At 39.4% G+C, this 27,780-nt stretch overlaps 2 protein-coding genes across 2 annotated transcripts in view; one reads left to right on the top strand and one right to left on the bottom strand.

The window, feature by feature from the left end:
* Positions 1–27,780, bottom strand: part of LOC137032441 (B-cell receptor CD22-like) — a 900,294-nt gene that overhangs the window by 629,329 nt on the left and 243,185 nt on the right. The gene's annotated exons all lie outside the window — the stretch shown is intronic.
* Positions 997–26,757, top strand: LOC137033053 (B-cell receptor CD22-like). Its single transcript, XM_067405122.1, has 11 exons — positions 997–1,057; positions 1,152–1,502; positions 1,601–1,849; positions 1,936–2,184; positions 20,911–21,165; positions 21,260–21,514; positions 22,407–22,649; positions 22,724–22,796; positions 25,238–25,283; positions 25,672–25,717; positions 25,929–26,757. The coding sequence occupies exons 1-10, from the start codon at positions 997–999 to the stop codon at positions 25,705–25,707; spliced, it is 1,818 nt and encodes a 605-aa protein (XP_067261223.1). The 3' UTR covers positions 25,708–25,717; positions 25,929–26,757.

The raw sequence follows: 27,780 nt of genomic DNA, 5'->3' as shown, positions 1-27,780 counted from the left end.
GCATATGCAAACCAAAGTATAGTCATTCAAGCTATTATTTTCTCTCTCTCAAGAACAGGTTCCTTGTCATCACTGTCTGTATGATTGAATATAGATATTCCCAAGTGTGAAAACATTATTTCATGAGCATCTTTATGGATTGATGTAAAGTTTCTTTCAGTTTAACCTTTGTGTCTTTAGTCTAGTGTCATCAGCTAAAACTCTTCTTCTGCACTAGTTGAGGTGTCAAAACCTCAAATTAAAATATAATGTGTTAATCACATGTCATTCAGTGTGAAAACGCCCATACTGATTCCACCCTGGTCATTTCTAGTGCTGTCTCTGGTCACGGGTGTTGGTGAAACGGGTAAGAGCTTCATTTTATAACTGTTCTGTAAAATATATTTAATGTGTGGGGGATTTATGTGAGATTGGTTGGGGCTAGTTGTCACAGGGCTGTGCCTCAGTAACTATATGGTTTAAAATCAAAAGACTAAGAGCAGAAAAAATGTGTTTTCTCTAGTAGTATTTGGTGTTATTGACAAAACCCTAAATAAAAATCTACTTAAATATTTTACACAATAGATAACTGTATAATGAAGGCTGCTGTCAATCAAAACGGGGCGGGGAAAGACACTGGACAGTTTTGAACTCGTAGTGCAAAAATGACTGTTGCTTTCATTTGCATGGATAAAAAAAAAAGTATTGTATTGATTTATGTGTGCTTTAAGCAAAGAACTAGTTTATTTCTCTTTTGGTTCATTCTTTGTTCAATCTCAAAATGGATAGTGCTTGATTTTCACTGACAAGAAAGAGGAAGATCAGGGCCTGTTGATACTAGTAAATGTGCAGCTATAGTAAAGAAACAGTTTTTTTTTTTTTTTTCTTTCAATGATGTTTTTTTAGTTGAGCTAGTGTCTTCATCTTTATGTCCAAGAATAGTGTGACACATCGCATTATGTGTGATTATTTTAAAATATAAAAATTAGCCACTGTTCATTTGTTGTAGGAGTTGCTATGGTGACATCAGTCAGAATGGCTCCTCCTCTTCCTCTGATCTTCCTGCTCATGATTCACGGTGAGTCAATGCAACACTTCAAAAACATTCAAGAGAAACTGGATATTGCATTTTTATGCATATGCTGCATAAAAGCATGAATTCTGTGTTTCAGGAGTTTCTAGTGCTGGTTGGGGTGTGAGTTACAGTCCTTCAGACATCTGTGCACTAAAGAACTCATCAGTGATAATGAACTGCACTTATACATACCCTACTGAACATCAGATCAAGAAAGTCTTCTGGACCAAAACAAAAGATAAAAAGGAAACAGAAGAGTTTCCAGATCTGTCTAATGACACTGAATACAGTCAGAGGCTTCAGTATCTGGGAGATAAACAGAAGATCTGCACCATCAGACTGAGTCATGTGACACTGAAGGATTCACACATGTACTATTTCAGATTCACCACTAATAAAGATAATGGTAAATGGCTTGGTAAACCTGGAGTGAATCTTTCTGTCACAGGTGACTTTCATGAGGTTTCTCTCTTCTTCTGTGCATTATGTTGAGTAATAATCAGTGTATGACAGCAGCACTAGATATAATGTGTGTGTTGTGTTCAGATCTTCAGGTGGAGTCTCCTGAGAGAGTGACAGAGGGAGATTCAGTCCGTCTGACATGTAAAAGCAGCTGCACTCTGACTGACAGAGCAACATTCATCTGGTACAGAAACTCACAGCCATTAACTGAGAGAAGAGACAGAAACAATGAACTCCTGCTGCAGTCAGTCAGAAGAGAGGATGCAGGCAGATATAGCTGTGCTGTACACGGACACAATCACATCTCTCCTGCTGTTCAGATCAGTGTCACATGTGAGTACAGATTCATTTGTTCTTTTAAAAACTGGAGATTGTGTTTGAATGAGATGATTTAAAGATTTAACTTATGTCCTTTTCAGACCCTCCCAGGAGTGTCTCAGTGTTGGTAAATGGATCTGGTGAAATAGTGTCAGGAGGTTCAGTGACTCTGATCTGCAGCAGTGATTCAAACCCTCCTGCTCTGAACTTCAGCTGGTTTAAGGAGAATGAAAGCTCAGCTGTTGGATCTGGACAGAGTTTCAGTGCACTACAGAGTGGACGCTTCTACTGTCAGGCTCACAATCAACATGGATCTCAGAGATCAGACGCTGTAACTGTGAATGTTAAAGGTAGAGCAGCTCATATACTGACATTTCTCTTTCTAAAGTGAAGAAAATGAATCTGTTCAGATGTTTTACTCTTTTGTAGGACATCTGGTGAAATTATACATATCCATTGGAGTGGTTTGTGGAGCTGCAGTGATCTTCATGATGCTGGTTTGGTAAGATATGTGTCTGCGGTACTATGTAGTGTGTGTGAATGAGTGACTGAGTCAGAAGATTGTGAATTCAGCGAGACGTCATGATGTCGTGAGCCAAAGCAAAATTTCCAATTTTCCATCCTCTCTTTCCACCTCCTAAGTCTGAAGCTCACATCTTTACTGCAGTAAATCCTGAAGATACACCAGATTTCATAATAATTCATACATAATTGTGTATTAAACATCACATAAGTTCAGATTGGTTGTAATTGTGTCAAATCATTGTCTTTAAAGGGGAATCAGGTGGATGAAAAAGAGAAATGACACAGAGGAGTCTCAGGTGAGAACAATTTATTTGGTTATCAGTAGTTTACTGATCAGGTAAATGAATTTGTAACTAAAAGTTAAACTTTAAATGTATTTGTAGTCTTTATTTAATGAGTTGATTATATACTTTTTATTTATTTTCTATTTTTTTTTTCTTCTTCTTCTTTTTTTCTTTTAATGGCACAGATGGTTGATTCCAGACCTCCTCATGACAGACACAAAGCTTGTGATGTTGAATTGAGTGATCCTGTGTATGAGAATGTAACGGTAAATGTTTTAACTGAGGATTTCCTACACTTTTACTCAAACAGAATGAAACGTTCCTCAATGTCAGTGTGAAAATATCAAATGTCTTTTGATTAAGTATATGGAAATTTAAATAACACAGCCCTGTTTTTACTTTGTCTCTTCATTCATAAAGGCTGATCAACTTGATGATTGTAAATCTGAACTGGACTCGTCTGTGTATGAAAATCTTCCCGTAAGTAAGAAAACCTACAAGACAGAGAAAAACTATTATTCTTTCATCATGACTAATGTTCTTGATGCTTTTGTTTAAACATCATTATTAATGTTTTCACTTTCTTCCTTTCTTTCTTTCTCTCTTTCTTTCTTTCTTTCTTTTTTCTTTAATCAGCAGAACAAGAGGCTGTAATGTTTTGAACACACAGCAAATATTACAGCCTGTATGAATCTCTTTGTGGGCGGAGCCCTGAATGATTGACAGGAGTGCCGTGATGACACGTGACTGAAGTAATTTGAGGATCATGTTAATCAAACAACAAAAGACAAAGAGAAAATCACTGACTGCTCTTGACTGATTAACTGATGTAGTTTTAATTGATTAATCTGTATGTCATTTTAACAATGAAGATTATCCAATGTTATTTTAAATTTAATTACTCTTTCTTTTTTCAATTTATTACCTGAATACTGTTAGACTGCTTTATTTTTCAGGTATAGGTTTATTTCATTTGTATATTTATTCTATTGAATTTATTTGTGCTATTCTAAGTCATTTGTTTATTTGTTCTTATTTAATACTGTTTACGTCTTTTTAAAATTCAATTTACCATTTGAAATCAAACTTCCTTGTGCTGTGTGTGTGAGTTATTGCAACAAAATTACCCCACTGTAAAAACAAATACATTGTGTTAGCAAATATTTATGAGATAATTAATGGTGCTTGCCAAAGGCAAAGCTCCATTCTTATTATTGCTCATACTTATTATAATTATTTTTCTGGACAAAAGTTTGGCGCGCTACTCCTCCCACAGTTTTTGTCCTAGACCCATGAATCAGGTGTCAAATCGACCGGCTTATTGAGGAGACCTGTGCTATGACTTTTATAAGCGATCGGGTGTACGATGTTCGTCCGGCGGGCGAAAAAGTAGCGAAAAAAATCCCATAGACTTTGTATTGCGACAAACTTTGACGAGTCATTGCTCCGAGCGAGAATTTCGTAGAAACATGTGGGTTACTATGTTTGAAGAGGCTGGCAAGCTCTGTCAGACCATACCTCAAAATGGGGTGTAAGTTGTACCCCTGGGGCGCAAGAGCTGCCCAAAGTTGCCCCATAGACATACTATGGTGAAGCCGTGCCCATGAACCAGGAAGTACTGTGTTTTTCCTACTATGGGAAATTACATAGGGATTTTGTATTGAACATAACTATGGTTCACAATGACATAGAGACAAGGGGGTGGGCTCATTTTACTCAGGCAACCAATCAGTCTCTCAGGATCATTGTGAAGCTATCAAGCCACACCCTAGTAACCACATAGAGCACCATAGCAACAAGTTCCATAGACTTCCATTGAAAAAGATCAAAGGAATATCTTTGGATAGAAGTGTCATAGGAACATGAGGGTGGGCTCATTTGACTCGGGGCAGCAAACGGCCAATCACAAATCACCTTCAAGACTTCATAGCAACCATTTAGAGAATCCTAGCAACCCAAAGCATAGAGGGATTTCTTCAAATCTGAATATCATAGAGGCATGGGGGTTGGTTTATATCATTCATACTGGCAAGCAGCCTTTGGTGTATCATCATTGGTAGCTGCCAAGCCACTCCCTAGCAACCAAACAGTACCCTAGCAACTGTTTTGCAACACCTATATCTCTGCATCAGAACATCGTACAGACATGGGGGTTGGTTTATATTGTCAATCAGCCTTTGGAGTATCATCATTGGCAGCTGCTAAGCCACTCCCTAGCAACCAAACAGAGTACCATAGCAACCGTTATGCAACACCTATATCTCTGCATCAGAACATCATAGAGACATGGCGGTTGGCTCTTTTGACTCATGCTAGCAAACTGGACTTCCAACATGCTACACATGCTAGCAGTGAATAGCTACATGCTAATAGTGATTAGCTTAGGGTTTAAACATGACACAAACTAGTAAAAATGTGTTAGCATCATGCTGGTAGCATGCTAATTGTGTTAGCATCATGCTAGTAGAATGCTAATCATGTTAGCATCATGCTAAGAAACATGCTAATCATCTTGTTAAAAACATGCTAGCATCTTGTTAAAAACATGCTAGCAAAATGGTAATCATGCTAGCATCATGCTATCATTATGCTAATCATGTTAGCATTTTGCTAGCATTATGCTAACATGATTAGCATTTGTTAAAATAATGCTAGCAACATGGTAATCATGGTATCATCATGCTAGCATTATGTTAATCATGTTAGCATGTTGCTAGCATTATGCTAACATGTTTAGCATCTTGTTTAAAACATGTTAGCACAATGCTAACGGTGTTAGCATCATGCTAGCAACATTCTAATCATGTTAGCATCTTGCTAAAAACATCCTAGCAGGACGGTAATTATGTTAGCATAGTTTTGCCACTGCAAGCACCATTCACATTTTCTTCAGGAAATGTACATTCTAGTTGTAATTGTAATTGATCATTGTTTATATATGAATAAAAGCTTAAAACCATCATATAAAGTGATCTCTTCAGAAGAAATTTTTGATTGTCTAGACTTTCAATGGATGGACAAAAAAAAAAAAAGAAATAATATTGAAAATATCTATATGAAAGTATATGCAGCATTTTTTTTCCCCGTGGTATCAAAAATGGTACTGAAGTTAGAAATTCCAGTATTGTGACAACACTACTGTAAATCTGGTTCACTTTATCTGACTACAATCAAATCAAGTGTTTGTGCTTATTAGTGCATTTATATTAAGTGTTCTTAAGTACAGTTGGGAAAATGTACTTATAAATACATTAGTAATATAAGTTAATTAAATCAATTTAATTAGGGCCCAAGCCACTAATTGAGCGAAGGGCCCTCTTGATCCGCTAAGGATTATTAGGGCCAAAGCCAAATGGCTGAAGGCCCTATTGTTTTCTTTAGGATTATTATTTTTTTTTTCTACGTTTTTGGGGATTTTGGGGCCCTTAACATGCTCAAAAATTTTGCACACGGGTCAGAGTCCGCGGCCATCAGGGCCGGGCAGAAGCTGGTACCCGGGCGTGGCAGGGGAGCTCGACAGCACCCCCTTGAATGGGGTCCGAAATCATGGTTTATATATCAAACAGACCTCATCGGGCCGAACAACTTTTGTACTCTAAGTTATACGTCACCTCAACAGGAAGTCAGCTATTATGGGTTGTTTGAAAAACGCATGCTCTGGAATTTGATATACTCCTCCTAAGCAATTAATTCGATCACCACCAAACTCGGTCAGAATGAAGTCAAGACATTGGTGATGTAAAATTGTGAAAAGATTTTTGATATCTCGAACGGTTTGGTCGTGGCGAGGCAACAAATTTATGGTGAAATAAGGGAAACAGGAAATGTGTTATAACGTCTGCATACATTGATTGATGTTTATGAAACTTCAGCTATGTGTTTGTTATAGGAAGCCGATCACATGGATATGACTATTGAGTCAAAGTTATAGCGCCACCAACTGGCAGCAGGAAGTGTGTTACTTTCAAAATGCTTTAAGATCACCCTCTAATTTTCTCCCAATTTGCTTCAAACTTCATTAGAATAATGTAGACAAAACGAATGTAGACCTGTAAAAAGATTTTTAATATTTTTCATCACTGTTACCATAGCAACAGATTCTGTGATGAACACAGAAACATGTGATGAAATTCAGAACCTCTTAACGTAATTTTTCCAGGATGGTTATTTGTTTTTTTAATCCTGTTGATACTTTCCCATTGAAAACATACTACCACTTGTGTAGTCACGTGACTCTGTCCCGTCCAGTCAGTGGCATGGAAGCAACACGGAGGCGAACTCAAATGCCAAGTCAACACTCAGACAGCAAACGAGCCCCAGAGGGAGATCACTTGCACTTGCGTCTTCACTAATCTTTGTTGATTGTATGTTTTGAAGCTTGCAAGTTTGGAAAGCGATTTTAGACCATTGTGTATCATTATATTGAGCTACTGCGCTGATGCATTGTGGCACACAAATACTCACACAGACAGTAGCTGCAAATCACGTGAAGCTTGCGCGCACAGAGAGGAGCAAAGAAACTCATTGTGTTTTCCTGTGATTTATCACTAAAGTAGCTTAGAAACTCAAAATATATTGCATGTATTTTTCTACTTTTGAAGTAACTACTTACAACTCACAGCTTTACAATTAATACAGAGATGGTATGTTTAATTTACACATGCAATCACTCTCATTAATGCATTAAAATAAATGTACTGATACTGTGCTAATGTATCTGTATCTGATTTACAACGAGCAGAAATCTAAGAAATTTTATGAGCCATAGAAAAAATAACTGTGAGCTGTTATGTCAGAGCACTCTTTCATTAGGAAAAAATATCCCACCTTTAATAGTCAAGCATCTTTACAGTACAAACCTTGCCAGTGAATTATGAGGGCACAAAAAAAGAACTATCACTCATTTATTGCAGTCAAGGTATAATGTTCAATTAATCTAGATTTCGATTTTAGGTCATATCATCCAGCCCTAATGGAAGTGGTATGTTTCATTTGGTTTCTGATTATCCTGTTTGATCTTTGTTGTAATTGTTGCTTTTTATGTCTGTTTTTTTGTATCCCAAAGTATGTGTATGGTGTCAATTTGCTTTACTGTTTGGTTTGTCATTTTGCCCTTTTTGAGTTTTATTTTTATCTTCTTCTGAATGTGTGTCGTGAGACCATTTTATAGAATATTAGTATTTGTATTTTATAGAGAATGTTAAGGGCAATTCACTTAAAGGTGCCCTCGAATGAAAAATTGAATTTATCTTGGCATACTTAAATAACAAGAGTTCAGTACATGGAAATGACATACAGTGAGTCTCAAACTCCATTGTTTCCTCCTTCTTATATAAATCTAATTTGTTTAAAAGACCTCCGAAGAACAGGCGACTCTCAACATAACACCAACTGTTACGTAACAGTCGGGGGGTACACCCCCAATATTTGCATATGCCAGCCCATGTTCCCAACATTATGAAAGGCATTACACAAGGGCAGCCAGTAACGTCTGGATCTGCACAGGTGAATCATCAGACTAGGTAAGCAAGCAAGAACAATAGCGAAAAATGGCAGATGGAGCGATAATAACTGACATGATCCATGATAACATGATATTTTTTGTGATATTTGTAAACTGTCTTTCTAAATGTTTCGTTAGCATGTCGCTAATGTACTGTTAAATGTGGTTAAAGTTACCATCGTTTATTACTGTATTCACAGAGACAAGAGCCGTCGCTATTTTCATTATTAAACACTTGCAGTCTGTATAATGCATAAACACAACTTTCTTTATAAATCTCTCCAACAGTGTAGCATTAGCCGTTAGCCACGGAGCATAGCCTCACATTCATTCTGAATCAAATGTAAACAATATAACAGTATACAATACTCACATAATCCGACGCATGCATGCAGCATGCATGACGAACACTTTGTAAAGATCCATTTGAGGGTTATATTAGCTGTGTGAACTTTGTTTATGCACTGTTCAAGGCAAGCGCGAGCTCCGTGGGCGTGGAGCAGGAGAATTAAAGGGCCAGTAGCCCTGAATCGGCTCATTTATAATGATGCCCCAAAATAGGCAGTTAAAACTTCACTTGAGCTGAAACTTCACAGACACATTCAGGGGACACCTTAGACTTATTTTTACATCTTTTTAAAAAAAGTTATAGGGCACCTTTAAAGAGGGTGCTTATTATTTTCATATCAAGGGTGTTTTTTGTTTATCATTTTCTTTGTTTAATGTAATTTTTCTTTACTCAATTTGTGTTTCATGCTCCTATTTGTCCCTTTTGCATTGTAACTGAACAGAAGAGAGAATGTTAAAGGGTTAGTTCACCCAAAAATGAAAATTCTGTCATTTATTACTCACCCTCATGCCATTCCACACCAATTAGACCTTCGTTGCTCTTCGGAACACAAATTAAGATGATTCGGATCACGTGTCAAAGCGACAAACTGCTGAAATCACGTGACTTTGGCGCTCCGAACAGCTGATTCATAATGCTGATTCATAATGCTCCAAAGCTTCCTGAAGCAGTGTTTTGAACGTCTTAAACGTTCTCAAAAACTCATGAAACTTTGCACACGCATCAGAAGTGGTGAAAATTTACATCTGATATGGGTTTCAGAATTAGGTGTGGCAAAATGGCTCGATAGCGCCACCTACAAAATTTCAATTAAGCGCCCTTTGCGCTACGTTTCACGTACAGTTATGAAATTCGGTAGACAGATGTAATAGCCCAATACCTACAAAAAATGCCCCTGGGTGCAATTTTTTTAAACCCAACAGAAAGTGAGATATTTTTAATTTTCTCTACAAAATTTTGGCAGTTTTTGCCATTTCCAGATGTTGTACTTTAACGAACTCCTCCTAGAGCTTTAATCAGATCAACATCATATTTGGTCAGTCTAATCTAAAGGATTTGAGACGTTAAATTGCGAAGATCTAGAGTTTTCACTGAAGGGCGTGTCCGTGGCGGCCTGGCAAAGTTCGATGTTTCGCCATGAAACAGGAAGTTGTTGTAACTCGGGCATACAATGTCTGATCTGCCCCAAACTTCACGTGTTTTATTAGAGTCCTGACCCGAAGACATCTATATGACAATATTCAGTTACAGTCATAGCGCCACCTGGGGGCAACAGGAAATGACATGTTTTACACTGTGATTAACTCCTCAGAGAGATTAAACCAGAAGCACATCATATATAGCCAGTCTAATCTTAAGGCCTTTGAGATGTTAAATATCAAAGATCTTGAATTTTCATGAAGGGCGTGTCCGTGGCGGACTGACAAAGTATGATGTTTCGCCATGAACGAGGAAGCTGTTGTAACTCAGGTATACTATGTCTGATCTGCCCCAAACTTCACATGAGTGATAAAAGTCCTGGCCTAAAGACATCTATATGACAATATTCAGTTAGCTATAGCACCACCTGTTGGCAGCAGGAAGTGTGGCACTTTTACATGATTTTGCCATAATTCTCCTGTATTTACTCGCTTACATGCATGTTGCCCACTGTTCGCTGATTTCCTGAGGCCAACGGGTGGCGGTGAGTCCGGGTGCGAGGGCCCTTTCATCACTGCTTGCAGCTTTAATTTAGTTTGTTTTTTTGGCGCAGCAAAATATTCTCATCGCTTTATAATATTCATATTTTACCACTGTACTCACATGAACTGATTTAAATATGTTTTTAGTACCTTTATGGATCTTGAGAGAGGAAATGTCATTGCTCCCTATGCAGGCCTCACAGAGGGTCTTACGAAAGGTCTTACGGGTGTAGAACGGCATGAGGGTGAGTAATAAATGACAGAAATTTAATTTTTGGGTGAACTAACCCTTTAAGGGCAGTTCATGAAGGAGGCTGCTTGTTTGTGTTTGAGGATAGGAATAAAAAGATCCAGAGAAACCACAGAAAGTGTTTCACAACTAGTGTTGCTGGCCGTGCATCACGCTAGGCATCGCGAGCCATCGGTTACACTGGTGATAAAATATATATTTTTGACGTCACTGCCACTGCAATACCTTCCAGTGTTTTACAATCCCGGATCCAGCAGTTCCCATACCAGGATAGTTGGTCTGCATATATATGCAAATTAAAGCACAGTTATTCAAGCAATTATTTCTCAGTGTCTTAAGAACAGGTTCCTTGTCATTGCTGTCTGAGTGCAACTAATTGAAAATAGATATTCCCAAGTTTGAAAACATTATTACATAAGCATCTTTAAGGATTGACATAAAGTTTCTCTCAGTTTAACTTTTTGTGCCTTTAGTCTAATGTCATCAGCTAAAACTCTTCTTCTGCCATCAGCACTATAGTTGAGGTGGCATAAGTTCATATTAAAATGTGTTAATCACGTGCCATTCAGTGTGAAAACGCCCATACTGATTCCACCCTGGTCATTTCTCGTGCTGGCACTGGTCATGAGTGTTGGTGAAACGGGTAAGATCTTGATTTTATAACCGTTTAATATGTGGGGGATTTATGGGAGATTGGTTGGGGCTAGTTGTCACAGAGCTGTGTCTCAGTAACTATATGGTTTAAAATCAAAATTCCATTAGCACAAAAATGTTTTCTCTTGCAATGTTTTGTATGTTGTTCACAAACACCTTGATACAAAAATCCACTTTAATCTTTTACATAATAGATAACTATATAATAAAGGCTGATTATATAATGAAGGTTGCTGTCAATCAAAACAGGGCAGGGAAAGACATTTCCACAGTCATGCAGTGCAAAAATGTCATTTTCATGGATAAAATAATGTATTTTATTGATTTCTGTGTGCATTAAGCAAATAACTAGAGCTTATTTCTCTTTTGGTTTGTTCTCTGTTTAATCTCAAAGCGGATGGAGCTCAATTTTCAAGAAAGACAAGAAAGAGGAAGATAAGGTCACTGATGCTACATTAGTTGAAACACACACTAGCAAATGTGCATGCACAGCAATAGTCAAGATACAATGGGCTTATGTGTAGTTGAGCTAATGTCTTTTTCTGTATGTCCAAGAATAGTATGACACTTATAGGGGCCTATTTTAATGATCTAAATGCAAAGTGTAAAGCGCACGGTGCAGGTGCACTCAGGGCGTGTCCAAATCCACTTTTGCTATTTTAACGACGGAAAAACGGCCTGTGCGCGAAGTTAAAGTGGGCTTGCAAATGCAGGCTTTCAAATAGCTCCGCGCGATGAGTCAGTTAATATATATGTGTGTGTATTGGCCGACTGTTCAATTAATTAGCCAATTTCGTTCATCATTATAAGTAGTAATAGGCTGAATTGAAAATAGGTATCCTAATTCTAATACAAGCAATGACTATTCATCACTACACTTTTATATTTATGTAGCCTACACAATAATATTCTTTTACACTGTAATCCTTTTGTTTTTAATATTTGGCATGTTTGTGTGATGCGCATCCCTGTGTGTAATAAGCAAAGTCAACGCGCACTGTGGACGTGCCCAGAGGTGCAGTTTCTACCAAAGCGCTCTAACAAAAAAATATTGCGCCATTGACTTTAGACTTTAGACCAGGTTTGAGATGGTATATTTTCAGCTCCTTAACCCTCTGGAGTCTGAGGCTGATTTGGGGCCTGGAGAACTTTTGACATGCCCTGACATTTGTGCTTTTTTCAGATGTTCATAAACATATTAATGGAAAAAGTGTCATTACACTGTATTCAGCACAAACTAGGCTACAATAATATGTGAGGAACATGTATGTACATGTTTGTGTTTTTGAAGGAATAACATTTATGCGTGGTTGTTGAAAAAACAAAAAACTTAAGTCACTGAAATAAGGCCAAAAAAAGTATAATAAATCTGTGTTCATAAGACTTTAGGGTATTGGAGGTTGTAGACTAGAGTTTTTGCTTCAAAATTATGTAAAAATTATGCTGCCTACTCCTTCATATTTAACAATATATTGATTTAGTTTTTGTAAGACACTTTTTGCCAAGAAACACAGTATGCAAGGAGGCGTGAATCACCACTGAAAATGGGCCATTCTCACCTGAGAAGACAAAAGAATTGGATAGTAATGAGCTGAAATGACTTGCATATTAATGAGGCATTTCAGTCAGGTAGGCTGTGAAAAAAAACCTTCTGTGATGTCTCAAGCTCATTATGATATATGAAACATACAGAAAAATATTATTACAATATAAAGTAATGGTTTTATATTATACTTTAAAATATAATGTATTTCTGTGATGCAAAGAGTCTGAATATAGGCTTTTAGTTTAAAAGCATGCACATTTGGAGAAATATTGGATTCTCATATGCTTATGTCAATTTTCTATACAGAGGAGTTATTTTTATTTAATATTCACTGTCATTACTATGAGCGCTGGTGTTTTCAATTCATCCTTGAAGTCGGAGGGCGCTCTGTGCATTTTAGTCCACAAATTCATCTAAAAGAAGAAGAGGCTATTCCATGAATGGAGTTTCCAATACATACAGCAGCAGGAGGGCGCTAAAGAAACAAAAACTCATCTAAACTTCATCTGTAGAAGACAAGTAAACAGGAAGTAACTGCATGTCTTCTAGAGATCGCTAACCATGACTTTTACATCCAGATAAACACTTTTCAAGACAATAAATACACGATTGAGATAATGAATGCATGTATTGACTGAATTAGCGTCTGAATAGCGCTGGCTCCGTGGGCGTGGCCGCATTAGCAGATAATGAGCTGAATCACGGATTTCTGACATGGCTCTCTTTTCATACAGATTACATAAACAAAGAAGGTTTGTTTTCGATTTGACTTACATGATTTAAAACCTGACATCTTAACGTTTTTTTAGACATAAGTGTAATTTTTTTGTCATTAGTATTCACTAAGTTACAGTTCATTTTCTGAGAACTATCAGATTGGAGTTCGTTCAGAGGGAGAGGAGAAATCACGCATCATGTTAGTTTTCTTTATTTTACAAAAAGCACAAAATTCTGTTTTTACTCTGAGTGTACACAAATGAAAGAAGATATTCCACAGATTAAAATGGTGTATAACTCTTAATTGTATGTGCAACATTGACGGAGTATTTTGAGTCTCTTTCACACTGATAAGAAAAAAACCACGGTGGTATCGCCGGCGATACCGTCAGACCTCAGAGTGTTAAAATAGCAATGCGCCGGTAATGCGCCTGAACACACCTCTTTTTTAGACCAGCACGCCCATGGGCGCACTAACTGGCGCAAATGCATTTACTAATTTAAGGATGTGGCGCTGAACGGGAAAATGCGAATGGCGCCGGACGCAAACTAGCAAACACGCTTGCGCTGCGCCTTGCGCCGGGTGTATTATAGGGCCCACAGTAGTGTAATGTCATTACAAATGCTGGAAGACACTAGGCAATGTGATGAAGTTCAACAGTGTTCATTTAATAAGTGGTTCTAGTTGTTAGAACCTTGTTCACTTTAGGGGTTAAGAGGGGTCAGGGGGCTAGAGAGTGCAGAGTGATTTCAAGAATGCGAGCAGCAATGCATTTTTTCCCCTCTTTTTCTGTTATGTATGGTGTAAGTTAGGGCCAAAACAGTAACCCTGCAGTTTTTTTTTATTATTATTTAAAGGGATAGTTCACCCAAAAATGAAAATTACCCCAAGATTTACTCACCCTCAAGCCATCCTAGGTGTATATGACATTCTTCTCTCAGAGGAATACAATTGGAGTTATATTAAATAATGTCCAGGCTAATCCATAATTTATAATGGGAGTGGATGGTGAATGGTGGCCCAAAATTTTAAGTCCAAAAAATTGCACCCATCCATTCTAAAAGAAGTCCACACAACAACGGGGGTTAATGAAGGCCTTCTGAAGTGAAGTGATGCGTTTGTGTAAGAAAAATATCCATATTTAAAAATGTATAAACTGTAATCTCTAGCTTCCGCTAATTTTCGCATGTGCATTCACAAAAGAGTGGCATCCCAGCTTATGATGTAGCTTATACCCTACCTCTCCCACCCCTCTAGAACCAAGCAGGCATCCACCCAGTGGCAGTCAAGCTGTGCCCCAGGGCACTTGCGTGGATGGATTATTATACAAATGCTGCGATGCTGCACCTGGGCCGCTCTGCCTCAGAGCCCCGCCCACGCTGCCTACCTTCAGTTTGCTGGGGCTGTGGCCAGCCAAGCCATCTGATCAGACAGTGCCTCAGGATCAGCCAAATGTAGGGAAAGGCCCAGGGGCCCGTGTAGAGGGGGGGACACAGGCCCATAATACTTTTTCCCATACCTCCCCCTGGCTAAGGACGAGGGGCAGCGGGTGGAGGAAGGGGTTAGACTGTAGTGTTTTGGTAGTGGGGTGGTCTTATGTTGAAAATTTCTGCCACATATCCATTATAGTGGCAGGAGTCCCTTGCACAGCCCTTGCTGACAGTGGATTGAATGCAACCCTGGTTCATCCTGATCTTGTTCCAGTGGGGACAGCTTTGAAATCAACATCTGCTCATCTGAAAACTGTGACTAGTGACTTTGCACCAATAAAAGGGAAAGGTCTCTTCCCGTTTGACATAGGGTGTCTGTCCGTGTCATTCCATGCGTGGGTGACTGAAGTGCAGGACCCCTGCATTCTGGGGCTAGATTTCTTGAGGGCCGTTGGCTGTGTGCTGGACCTATATAGAGACACACTTACCCTCCCTGATGGACGTTTGTTGCAAATGACCAATCCTGCAAATAACCAACCAATGGACCCCGGCCTTGAGAGACATTTGGTCCAAAAAATATGATGGCTTACATGAACAAGTGCTGAAGTCTGAGGACTTTAAGGACATTTTTGCTCTCATGGAGAATGAAGTGGGCCTAACCACTTAGTGCAGCATGTTATTGACACAGGAGATGCCCAAAAGATGAAAGTAAGGCCACGTCATATCCACTGGCCCGACGGGAAGCTGTGGATAAGGAGCTGCAGGAGATGCTGCAGGCGGGTATAGTTGAGCCCTCAGAGACCCCGTAGGCTTCAGCAGCTTCTCACTGCTATAGACTATTTTAGAAAGTGGCCTGAGGCCTATGCAATACCGAACCAGGATGCAGAGATGGTATCTAATTCACTGGTGGAGTGGATGTTCAGCAGGTTTGGTATGGCAGAGGTCATCCATAGTTATCAGGGGAAGAATTTTGAACCCAAGCTGTTTGCGGCCCTGTGGGCTTGGCATGGAGAAAACACAATACAACCCCCCTGCACCACAAAAGCAATGGTCTTATTGAAAGATTTAATAGGACCTTGGCCCAGCAGCTAGCCATCCTTATAGCTGGCCATCAGTGGCATTGGGACACTCACTTCCTTTTCATTCTCATGGCCTACAGATCTGCAGAACAGGACTCCACACTGTACACCCCCACTTTGCTTATGTTAGAGCATGAGCTTCGGAGTCGTGAGCATCCAGACAAGCCGGCTGTACCAGGTGAACTAGAGTATGCAAGGTGATTGCAGGGTTGGATGGAAACAACCCATGTGTTTGCTAGGGATCGATTGGAAAAGGCTGGCTTGAGAAAAAAGAGGAACTATGATGTTAGAAGCAAGGGAAGGAACTTTAAGGCTGGTGAGTCAGTATGGGTGTACAGTCCAAAAAAGAAAAGAGGATGCTCCCCAAAGCTTGACTGCCACTGAGTGGGCCCCTGCTTGGTTCTAGAGGGGTGGGAGAGGTAGTGTATAACGTGCAGATGCCGCCTAGAGGCAGGAAGGTAGCCCTGCATAGACATGCTGGTCCCGTAGCGAGGTAACCTGACAGTCTCTGTCAGTTTAAAAGAGAATGTCCAACCCCCTTGCCTCACAAAACAGCACTGACCCTATGCCTGTGCCCCACACTCCAGTTGTTCTTGAGTCACCTGCCCTCAGCACACCACATTCAGTCATTTCCCTTAGACTTTCCACTGTTTCCCATGTCCCCTTGCAAGTTCAGACATTCAGCCTGATATGCAGCCAAAGAGGCAGAGGCATCAGCCCGGTAACCTCAGAAATCAGAATCAAAAAGAGCTTTATTGCCAGGTATGTTTACACATACTAGGAATTTGTTTTAGTGACAGAAGCTCCACAGTGCAGAGTAACAGTGACAAGACAAGACACAGATAATAAAAAAGAATAGAAGAATAATATACAATTATATAAGATAGACAAAGTGCAAAAAAAACAATATATAAAATAGACAATTTGTATGTACAGTTATGATGTGTGCAAATTTGAAATATAAATAAGTATGTTTTATTAAGTAAATGTATAATAGTGTTGTGTGTTCCATGTTTGTCAAGTGTTCATGAGATGGATTGCCTGAGGGAAGAAACTGTTCCTGTGTCTGGTCGTTCTCGTGTTCAGGGCTCTGTAGCGTCGACCAGATAGCAACAGTACAAATAGGGAGTGTGCTGGGTGTGAGGGGTCCAGAGTGAATTTCTTTGCCCTTTTTCTCACTCTGAATAAGGACAGTTCTTGGAGAGTGGGGAGGGTTGTACCAATGATTCGCTCAGCAGACCAGACTATCCAACATAGTCTTCTGAGGTCAGAATTGGTAGCTGAGCTGAACCATACAGATATAGAAGTGCAAAGGATAGATTCAATGATGGCAGAGTAAAACTGTGTCAGCAGCTCCTGTCAAATTCAAAGTCAAAGTACCTTTATTGTCCAACAAGGAAGGAAGCTGGCGAAGGAAGTACAACCTCTGCTGGGCTTTTTTTCACAATGGACAATGTGGTTGTCCCACTTCAAGTCCTGGGAGATTGTGGTGCCCAGGAACCTGAATGACTCCACTGCAGTCACAGTGCTGTTCATGTTGGTGAGTGGGGGGAGAGCAGGAGGGTTTCTCCTGAAGTCCACAATCATCTCCACTGTCTTGAGCGTGTTGAGCTCCAGGTTGTTAAGACTGCACCAGACAGCCAGCTGTTCCTCCAGCAACATCCAGTCTGTAAGCGGACTCATCACCATCCCGCTGGAGGAGTGATGGGATGATGGTGTTAAAAGCAGAGCTGAAGTCCACAAACAGGATCCTCACATAAGTCCCTGGTCTGTCCAGATGCTGCAGAACATAATGCAGTCCCATATTAACTGCATCATTCACAGATCTGTTTGCTCGATAAGCACACTACAGGGGGTCCAGTAAGGGTCCAGTGATGTCCTTCAGATAAGCCAAAACCAGTCTTACAAATGATTTCATGGCCACAGCTCCAGTGATCTGTTGAAGATCTGTGTGAAGATGAGGGCCAGCTGGTCAGCACAGGTTTTCAGACAGGCTGGTGAAACGCTGTCTGGGCCTGGTGCCTTTCTTCTCTTGTTCTTTCTGAAGACCTGACGCACGTCATCTTCACTGAACTGAACTGAAGTGGAGGAGTGGGGGAGAGGGGGGTTGTTGGAGGTGTGAATGGTGTTTTTTTCAAACCTGCAATAAAACTTGTTCAGATCGTCTGCCAGTTGTTTATGCTCCACAGAGCTGGGGGATGGTGTCTTGTAATTGGTGATGACTTTCAGACATTTCCACACTGAAGCCGTGTCATTAGAAGAGATCTGATTCTGAAGCTTATCAGAATAATTCCAAGTTGTAAAGCCTGCTCTGTTTCAGTGGTCCATCTCTTTACAGTCTTTGCCACAGGTTAAGCTGATTTCAGTTTCTGCCTGTAGGTCGGTATGAGATGAACTAAACAGTGATCAGAGAGCCCCAAAGCTGCCCGTGGGACAGAGTGATATGCATCCTTTATTGCTGTGTAACAGTGATACAGTGTATTACTGTCTCTGGTGGGACAAGTAACATGCTGTCTGTATTTTGGAAGTTCATGTGAGAGAATCGCTTTATTAAAGTCCCAGAGAATGCAGTGTAAGGGTGTTGTTGCTCACTCTCTGTGATCATATCAGTGAGTATCTGTAAAGCCGAGCTCACATGCGCTTGCGGAGGAATGTAGACGCTCACCAGAATGAACGAGCAAATCTCCCACGGCGAATAGAACGGTTGCAGTCAATGAAGAGTGTTTCAATATCGGGACAGCACATCTTCTTTAACACAGTTACATCTGAACACCACCTTTCATTGATGCAAAAGCACGTCCCGCCACCGCGTGATTTCCCCGTTGATTCTGCGTCGCGATCTGATCTAAACAGCTGAAAGCCCAGCAGACTTAACACGCTGTCCGTAATGGCGTCGTTCAGCCAGGTTTCTGTGAAAAAAAAAGACCTTGTCTGCCCCCTTGTGGATGAGGGTTCTTCTTATTAAGGGGAGGGGGGCAGTGTAATGTTATTACAAATGCTGGAAGATACTAGTTAATGTGATGATGTTCAACAGTGTTCATTTAACCCTTAAATGCATGACTGTTTCGCCAATCATTCTTACATATTCGGGTCGTTATCGACCCGGATCAATATCTAACATGGAAGGGTCTCTACCTGTCGCGATAATATAAAACACCTCTGATATTAGAGTAACAATTACAGAAGAATAAAATAAATTGTATTTTGTTACCTTTTGGAGCTTGAAAGGGCTCATTCTGAGCAGATGTTTTATGCCATCATCACTGTCCTCATCAGAGCTCATTTCCCAGTAAATTCAGCAAATAATGGGCAAGTTTTATGTTTCTGGTCAACGAATATGAGCCCATTCGCGATCTCAAACATATTCTCAAAACTATTTCATTTTCAACATCTTCAAAATCAATATTTCTATCACTAACAGCTTCACCAGATCAATCCAGTAACAGTTAGTCATATTTCATTGCGTTCAGTACTTACTCTGCAGTAAATCACTGAGCCATTTCATGTTGTTATTATTATTTCATTTTCTGTCTGAATGAGTCGTCACTTCAGCATTGTGTATCAGACACTGTGACCTTGTGGAATAAAGGTGAATCGCACTTATTCCGTCATCTAAGATTAAATTATTGTTGTGCAGAAAAATATATGTACACTCATACACACCTCGGGTCGTTTGCGACCCTATACAATTTTTACAAAAAATGAATACAAAAATAGGCATTCTTTTATGATTTTATGATTTTTTTCTTGTTATATTCTTTATAATGAATTGATTGAGGAATACCAAGAAAGTTGATGTCTAACTTTAAAAAATGAACGAGGAGGAGGGTAGTGAATGACGTCCCGGGTCACAAAAGACCCGAGGTATGCATTTAAGGGTTAATAAGAAGTGGTTCTAGTTGTTAGTCCCTTTAATGAAGTTGAGAAAGAACCAGCCTGATTACTCCAGTAGCGAAACGCTATGGTGTATTCGATTAAAAACATCTAATGCTGCAATGAGGCATGATAATAAATATGAGAATGAATAAAAGGGAGACAGAAACAATAAGACTTAAAATTTAAAAACAAGCCTCTGTACATTTGTTCTAGGCATTGGTAGTCAGACAGTAAGAATGGCTGCTTCTCTTCCTCTGATCTTTCTGCTCATGATTCACGGTGAGTCAATGCAACACTTCAGAACACAAGAAATTGGATACTACATTTTTGTGCACATTCAGCTGCTAAATTGTTTAGAATGAATTCTGTGTTTCAGGGGTTTCTAGTGCTGACTGGGGTGTGAGTTACAGTCCTTCACACATCTGTGCACTAAAGAACTCATCAGTGATAATGAACTGCACTTATACATACCCTACTGAACATCAGATCATGAAAGTCTTCTGGACAAAAACACTGGTAAAAGATAATGGAGAGTTTCCAGATCTGTCTGAGGACCCTGAATACAGTCAGAGGCTTCAATATCTGGGAGATAAACAGCAGAACTGTACCATCAGACTGAATCATGTGACACTGAAGGATTCACACGTGTACTATTTCAGATTCATCACTAATAAACAGAAGATATGGATCTTCACTGTTGAAGAAAAATGGCTGGGTAAACCAGGAGTGACTCTTAATGTCACAGGTGACTTTCATGAGGTTTCACTTATCTTCTGTTAGATAATAATCAGTGTATGACAGCAGCACTAGATATAATGTGTGTGTTGTGTTCAGATCTTCAGGTGGAGTCTCCTGAGAGAGTGACAGAGGGAGATTCAGTCCGTCTGACATGTAAAAGCAGCTGCACTCTGACTGACAGAGCAACATTCATCTGGTACAGAAACTCACAGCCATTAACTGAGAGAAGAGACAGAAACAATGAACTCCTGCTGCAGTCAGTCAGAAGAGAGGATGCAGGCAGATATAGCTGTGCTGTACACGGACACAATCACATCTCTCCTGCTGTTAAGCTCAATGTCACGTGTGAGTACAGATTCATTTGTTCTTTTTTTTTTTTTTTTTAAACTGGAGATTATCTTTGAATGAGATAATTTAAGGATTTCATTTTTGTTACTTTTAGATGCATCAAACAATGTCTCAGTGTCCATCAGTCCATCTGGTGAAATAGTGTCAGGAGATTCAGTGACTCTGATCTGCAGCAGTGATTCAAACCCTCCTGCAGAAATCAGTTGGTTTAAAGGAGAAATGTTTGTCGGATCTGGAAGAATCTACAGCATCTCAAAGATCAGCTCTGATGACAGTGGAGAATACAAGTGCAGATCCATCAATGAACATGGAGAGAAATACTCTGATGCTTTGACTTTAAATGTCATGTGTGAGTTAATGATGGTTCAGTAACTGGTAATCATCAAATTAATGGATTAACAATCACAAAACATTATTAATATACAATGTTTTGTCTATTTCAGACCCTCCCAGGAACGTGTCAGTGTTGATAACTGGATCTGGTGAAATAGTGTCAGGAGATTCAGTGACTCTGATCTGCAGCAGTGATTCAAACCCTCCTGCAGAAATCAGCTGGTTTAAAGGAGGAACGTTTGTAGGATCTGGAAGAATCTACAACATCTCAAAGATCAGCTCTGATGACAGTGGAGAATACAAGTGCAGATCCATCAATAAACATGGAGAGAAATACTCTGATGCTGTGACTTTAAACGTCATGTGTGAGTTATTGGTGGTTCAACAAACGAACTAGAGGATTAACAATCCCAAAACATTACAGTTTTTTACAATCGTTAGGACACATTTCTCAATACTTAGGCCACTTTTTCAAAACTCTTCACACAGTTCTCCAAACCAACTTTCAGCTTGGCACAGCAGTTAATTTCACATTCAAAATGCACTAAATCTACCAAAACACTTAATTTATGTCTCAAATCAACTCATTCTTCCAGAACACTAGCAAAGGTTTTCACCCAGCAAACACACCTTGTCAGTCATAAAATACTGACCTAAAAACACTAACATCAGGTATCATTGTACAATGTTTTCTTTTGTAAAATTTCTTAACAAAACATGAATAACACTACAGTTTGTTACATGAACCTTGTTTACATAACAGTACAAAATGATTCTGAAGTTTTCCTCTTTGAATGGATGATAATGAAATTGAAAAACGAATGCTTGTGTAGGTGTTCAGTTTCATCTAATTGCTTTGATAGTATTTGATTTTTTAGATTCAGCATATTTCATTACAATATTACTGTAGAAATGCAGCATATTGCTGTCTTATTCAGTTTTGTATTATTTTATTGTTTTGAACATAAGTTTAACAGTTTTGAAAACAGTATGTAAGCATGTGCAAACTGGCCTGTACGTACACAGAGTTTGGGCAGTTGTTGTGTCTGAGTGAGAAAAGAATTGATGAAATTTGAGAGATGTAGTCATTGAATGCATTTTGTGCCAAAACAATAATAATTGATCCTCAGTTTAGCCCACATAGACTTCTGTTGTGCTCACTGTGTGAAGAGTTTTGCAAGAGTGACCTAAGTATTGAGAAATGTGTCCTAGCGTCTGTAAAAAACTGTAATATGCACTTTCTTTTGTCTATTATAGACCCACCCAGGAACGTCTCCATCATTCAGTCTGGTCAGATTTGGGCAAGAGATTCAGTGACTCTGATCTGCAGCAGTGATTCAAACCCTCCTGCTCTGAACTTCAGCTGGTTTAAGGAGAATGAAAGCTCAGCTGTTGGATCTGGACAGAGTTTCAGTGCACTACAGAGTGGACGCTTCTACTGTCAGGCTCACAATCAACATGGATCTCAGAGATCAGACGCTGTAACTGTGACTGTTAAAGGTAGAGCAGCTCATATACTTATTCTTTCTAAAGTGAAGCAAATTAATCAGTTCAGATGTTTTACTCTTTTGTAGGACTTCTGGTGATATTATATATGTCCATTGGAGTGGTTTGTGGAGCTGCATTGATCCTTATGATGCTGATTTGGTAAGATATATGTCTGTGGTATATATATATAGTGTGTGTGTGTTTCATAATGTTGTGAATTGAGTGTGAGATGGTATGATGAACGTGAGCCAATGCAAAATTTCCAGTTTTCAGTCCTCTCTTTCCACACTGACAGCTACTCAGTTGATTATTAAATGAGGAAGTCTAAAGCTCATATCATTACTGCAGTAAATCCTGATTGCTTTACATTAATAATGGCCCATAGAGAAATCTCTTTACTCATAACTGTGAATTATAGAGATGCACCGATCAACCGGCCAGAGATCAGAATCAGACGATTTTCTGCATGGTGACCGACCGATCAGTCTCACGTCTTTCCGATTCCGAGCCGATCCCCCTACTACATGCAGCTGTGAGCATGAGCGCAGCCACAACGTTGACGTCCCAGCTGCACTCACGTTCACAGCCGCATGTAAACATGTCGTTGCCGTGGAAGTTCTTCACTGTGAGTGTAGAAGACACAAAGTTTGCAATTTGTTAAACTTGTAAGACTGAAGTAAACTGTGGGGAAACCACCACGAAAGAGCCCGGCACAACAAAACTAATAATATCAATTTTACAACTGATATTTGGACATCTAACATAAGCTTAATGTCAATGTTGAGCCTGACTGCTACTTGGATGGATAAAGAGTTCCAGCGACAACAATTACTTTTGCACTGTCAAGAAATGTCAGGGTTTCATACTGCTGCCAACACAGCAACAACATTTGACATGATGTTGCAGCGGTGGGGTTTAGACAAGAAAGGGGGTTCATGTTGTGCTTCGAGACAATGGAAGAAACATAAGCAAAGGACTTGACGAAGGCAACCCGGTAAGTTTGCCCTGCATGGCACATACATTACAGTTCGTTGTGAATGAGCTGTCCCAGCGAAGCATCACTGAAGTGGTGGCAACTAAATAACTGCAGCAAGATGTTCTGACTAGATGGAATAGCAAATCCTATATGCTGCAATCGCTGGTAGAACAGATGTAACAGATGTAGGCTAGTAAGAGCCGTGTGTGTGAAAACCTAACTCCCCTGAACTCCAGAGGTGCTCTAGCGACTGATCCTTTAGCCTCCTTGTTAGAGCGCCCACCTCCCATGCGGACAGGCCCTGGTTTGCGTCCCACTTGGAGCGAGCGGGTGCGAACTAGTGGAGATACACAGAGTTGCACTTTGGGGGGCATACGCTGCTGAACATGATCTGCTAGCCACACTCAACATGCATCAGTGGGGGCTTATTGAGGACGTCATAAGCCTGCTCGCACCTTTTGAGGAACTCACAAAGAAAATGATCTCCTCGACAGCAACAGCCGCTGATGTCATTCCAGCCATCACTGCACTTAAATGTCTTTTGGAGAGAAGGGCAGACACAGATCATGGAGTGGCCACTGCAAAAACCACAATCATTTGACCAATCCTTCTTGTCTTTGTTAATGCAAAAGGTACAAGAAACATTACTTTTCAGCAGAAGTTAAAGACCAAGTGAAATGAGCGATTTTGGCTATGCTGGAGGGGCACACCATGCACATGATGAACCTGTTGGAGAAGTGTCTGCAGTATCTGGTCCTGTCACAGAAGCACCTGCAGCAAAAAGGTCATGTAGTCCACTACTTTCAGGACATGATGAAATACTGAAGGAGAATGCTGAAGTGGAGCAATTTCTGGCCAGCCCCTTGTCTGTGCAGGTACATAGCTACCTCTCCAAGTTGCCCAGCAGCAGAAGCGAAAAGCATTGGCCTACTGGATCAACAATGATAATTTCCCAGCGCTTGCTCCACTTGCCCAAACCTACCTCTCTGCTCCATGTACCAGCGTTAAAAGTGAGCACTTGTTTGGCTTGGCTGGAAATGAGATCGATGAAAGGAGAAATCAATTATCAGGTGACAAGGCAGAGATGGTTCTGTTTGTGAAGAAAAACTTACCATTAATGTTCAGGTAATAGCATTTTGCCTATAAGTTGGCAACAAAGAAAAAGTGCTTTGTTATTTAATTATTACCCACTGACTGCACTATTATTTGGAAGAGTATTGTACACTTCAGTTTTGTTCATTCATAGGATCTTTGGACAATTTATAAAGTTGTTTTGTTTTATGAAGAAGCTCATTTTCGGTTAATTGTTATTTCTACCTCTTTCCAGTCAGAGAGATCCTGTAATATGGTGCAGTTTGGGGGAAATTGCAATGTTTAATAAATTATTTTATTATGAAGATAAAATTTTGTTCTAAAGAAAAGTACATTTTTGTTTGTATATGCTGTCAATTATAGTTCTTAGAAAGAAAATTTTGAATGTGTAAAAAATAGTATCGGCAGGTCAGGCTTACAAAAAATCTGGAAATCGGAATCGGCCAAAAAAATTGCAATTTGTATATCTAGTGAATTTAACATCACATAAGTTCTGATTGGTTGTAACTGTGTCAAATCGTTGTCTTTAAAGGGGAATCATGAGGATGAAAAAGAGAAATAACACACAGGAGTCTCCGGTGAGAACAATTTATTTGGTTATCAGTACTTTACTGATCAGGTAAATGAATTAGTAATTAAAAGATTAAAAGCCTGAATGTAGTTGTGACTTTATCTAGTGAGTTTTTATAGAAATTATTATTTATTTTCTCTCTATTCTGTTTTTCTTAATGGCAAAGATGGTTTAATCCAGACCTCATCATGACAGACACAAAGCTTGTGATGTTGAATTGAGTGAATATGGAAATTCAGGGTTAAATGTTCTAACTGAGGATTGCCTACATTTTTACCCAAAAGGAATTAAACACTCCTCAATGTCAGTGTGAAAATATCAAATGTCTTTTGACTAAGTATTTGGGAATTAAAATAACACAATCCTGTTTTTACTCTGTCTCTTCATTCATAAAGGCTGATCAACTCGGCTCTGAACTTGTCTGTGTATGAAAAGTTTCCAGTAAGTAAGAAAACCCACTAGATATACACAATATATTAGCCTTTCCTCATGACTAATGTTCTTGATGCTTTTATTTAAATATTTTGCTATTAATATGTTTTCACTTTCTTTCTTTATTTCTTTCTTTCTTAATCAGCATAACCAGAAGAGGCTGTAATATTTTGAACACACTGCAAATACATTACAGACTTTATGACACTTTTTTTTGTAGGTGGAGCCCTGAATGACTGACAGGAGTGCCATGATGACGTGTGACTGAAGTCATTTGGGGATCATTTTATAGATGGATGGGCAAAAATGGAAGTTAACAGTTAATGAATTGATATAAAAGTGTGTGATCACTTAAGTGCTTTTTTTATGTTTTTAGGAGCTTATTTACATTATTAATGTTTTTAACCTTATCAGTATCAGTAGGCTATTGATCTGTTTCAAATGAAATGCAGAAAAAAATAAGGCTCTAGTTGTACGATTCCACAATTTTCTGTCAATACATCAGAATAACAGCATAACAAATATTAAAGAGCATTACATTGATAGTTTGCTAGAGAAAAACAAACTATTTAGTCAAATTACTAATATAATAATTATAATACTAAACAAAATTACACAGTCGCAATTTTGCTGTTGATCGGAACAACAACATTTCAATAAACAAGTCCTTAATATAGCAACTTACGTTTCAACTTGAAGTTTGTCCATATTCCTCCTCCGTCGACGATGGCGACGAAAACAGTTCCAACAGAACCAGCCAACTTAGGTAAAGTTGGTTTTAAATTCGCACATTCGGACATCCTTATTCAATAGCCTTGTTAATCACACTACATTGGACATTCAGTGGACATTCACAAGTAAATATGCCAATTAAAACAATACTTACCTATTTTGATCGACTGTGAAAAAATGTTGTAAGTTGACAATCATTGGTTGTCAATATCATGTCGTTGCTTAAAATTCGCTAATTTGCATAATTTAAAGCCTGAATTTATCAGAAGTCCGAATGTGCGAATATAAAACCAACTTTACCTAAGTAAGCAGCCATAGGAAGCAACTTGTGAGTGACTAACCGTGCGTTCACACCGCCGGCGGCGAGAGCGTCAAAGTGACGCTAGTCATTCATTTTCAATGAGAGCCGGCGGCGAGCTCCGACAACGCTGTGCTGTTCGTTCAAACCGCCGCCGACGGGAGGGTCAAAGCAGAGACAAAGTAAATGACAAGTCGCGTCAACCAATCGGAAGCCTCTCAAGCGAGGACCTCTACATTCTAATTGGTTGCCGCCGAACCGCGTCATAGCTCATTACCATAAAGTTAACCTGATTTCAACTCTCCTCGCCGCTCTCACCGTCCAAGACGCGCCGTGCCGCTCTCGCCAGAGCTCGCCGCCGGGCTCTCATTGAAAATGAATGACTAGCGTCACTTTGACGCTCTCGCCGCCGGCGGTGTGAACACACAGTAACCGAAACGCAGGCTGAAAGCCGGACTGGAATAATATTGGTGGAGCGGAGCAACAGACATTCCCCTCCCCGCTCAAAGCGTCATGTAATCCGCCTTTAGAGCTCCACGGGTTTTCAATCTCAAGCTCGGAGTGATACTGCAGAAGGAAACGCAGGTGAAATTACTATAAAAAATGTGCTTATTCCTACAAACACGAGTTGACATTAGCTTAATTGTTGTATACAATGTTATTCTTATGACAAATACATATGTTGAATGATAGTAAATATTTAAATGTCAAAATTTAAATGTCATTTAGAAGTCAAATTGTATCCAGATTCTACAGATTCAGATATTCTGTAAATGAATAATTACCTAATAAAAATAATACTGCAAGAACAGCTAATTATAGTGGAGCATTATTTACTATATCATGATAATTATGTACAAACACACACATTATATATATATATATATATATATATATATATATATATATATAGGGACACAAGTTGGTTCTGGGGCATTTTGAGTTATTCACAGCTTCTGTCAGATCAGGATTTACAAAAAGGTTTAATGCAGTTTGCAGGCCTCTTATCAACACACAAAAGAGGAAGTGAGACTTTTAGTAA

Source organism: Chanodichthys erythropterus, chromosome 12 (assembly GCF_024489055.1).
Source record: "Chanodichthys erythropterus isolate Z2021 chromosome 12, ASM2448905v1, whole genome shotgun sequence".
NCBI lineage: Eukaryota > Metazoa > Chordata > Actinopteri > Cypriniformes > Xenocyprididae > Chanodichthys > Chanodichthys erythropterus.
Note: the sequence above shows the minus strand (reverse complement) of the source record. Positions and strands in the feature narration are given on the sequence as shown.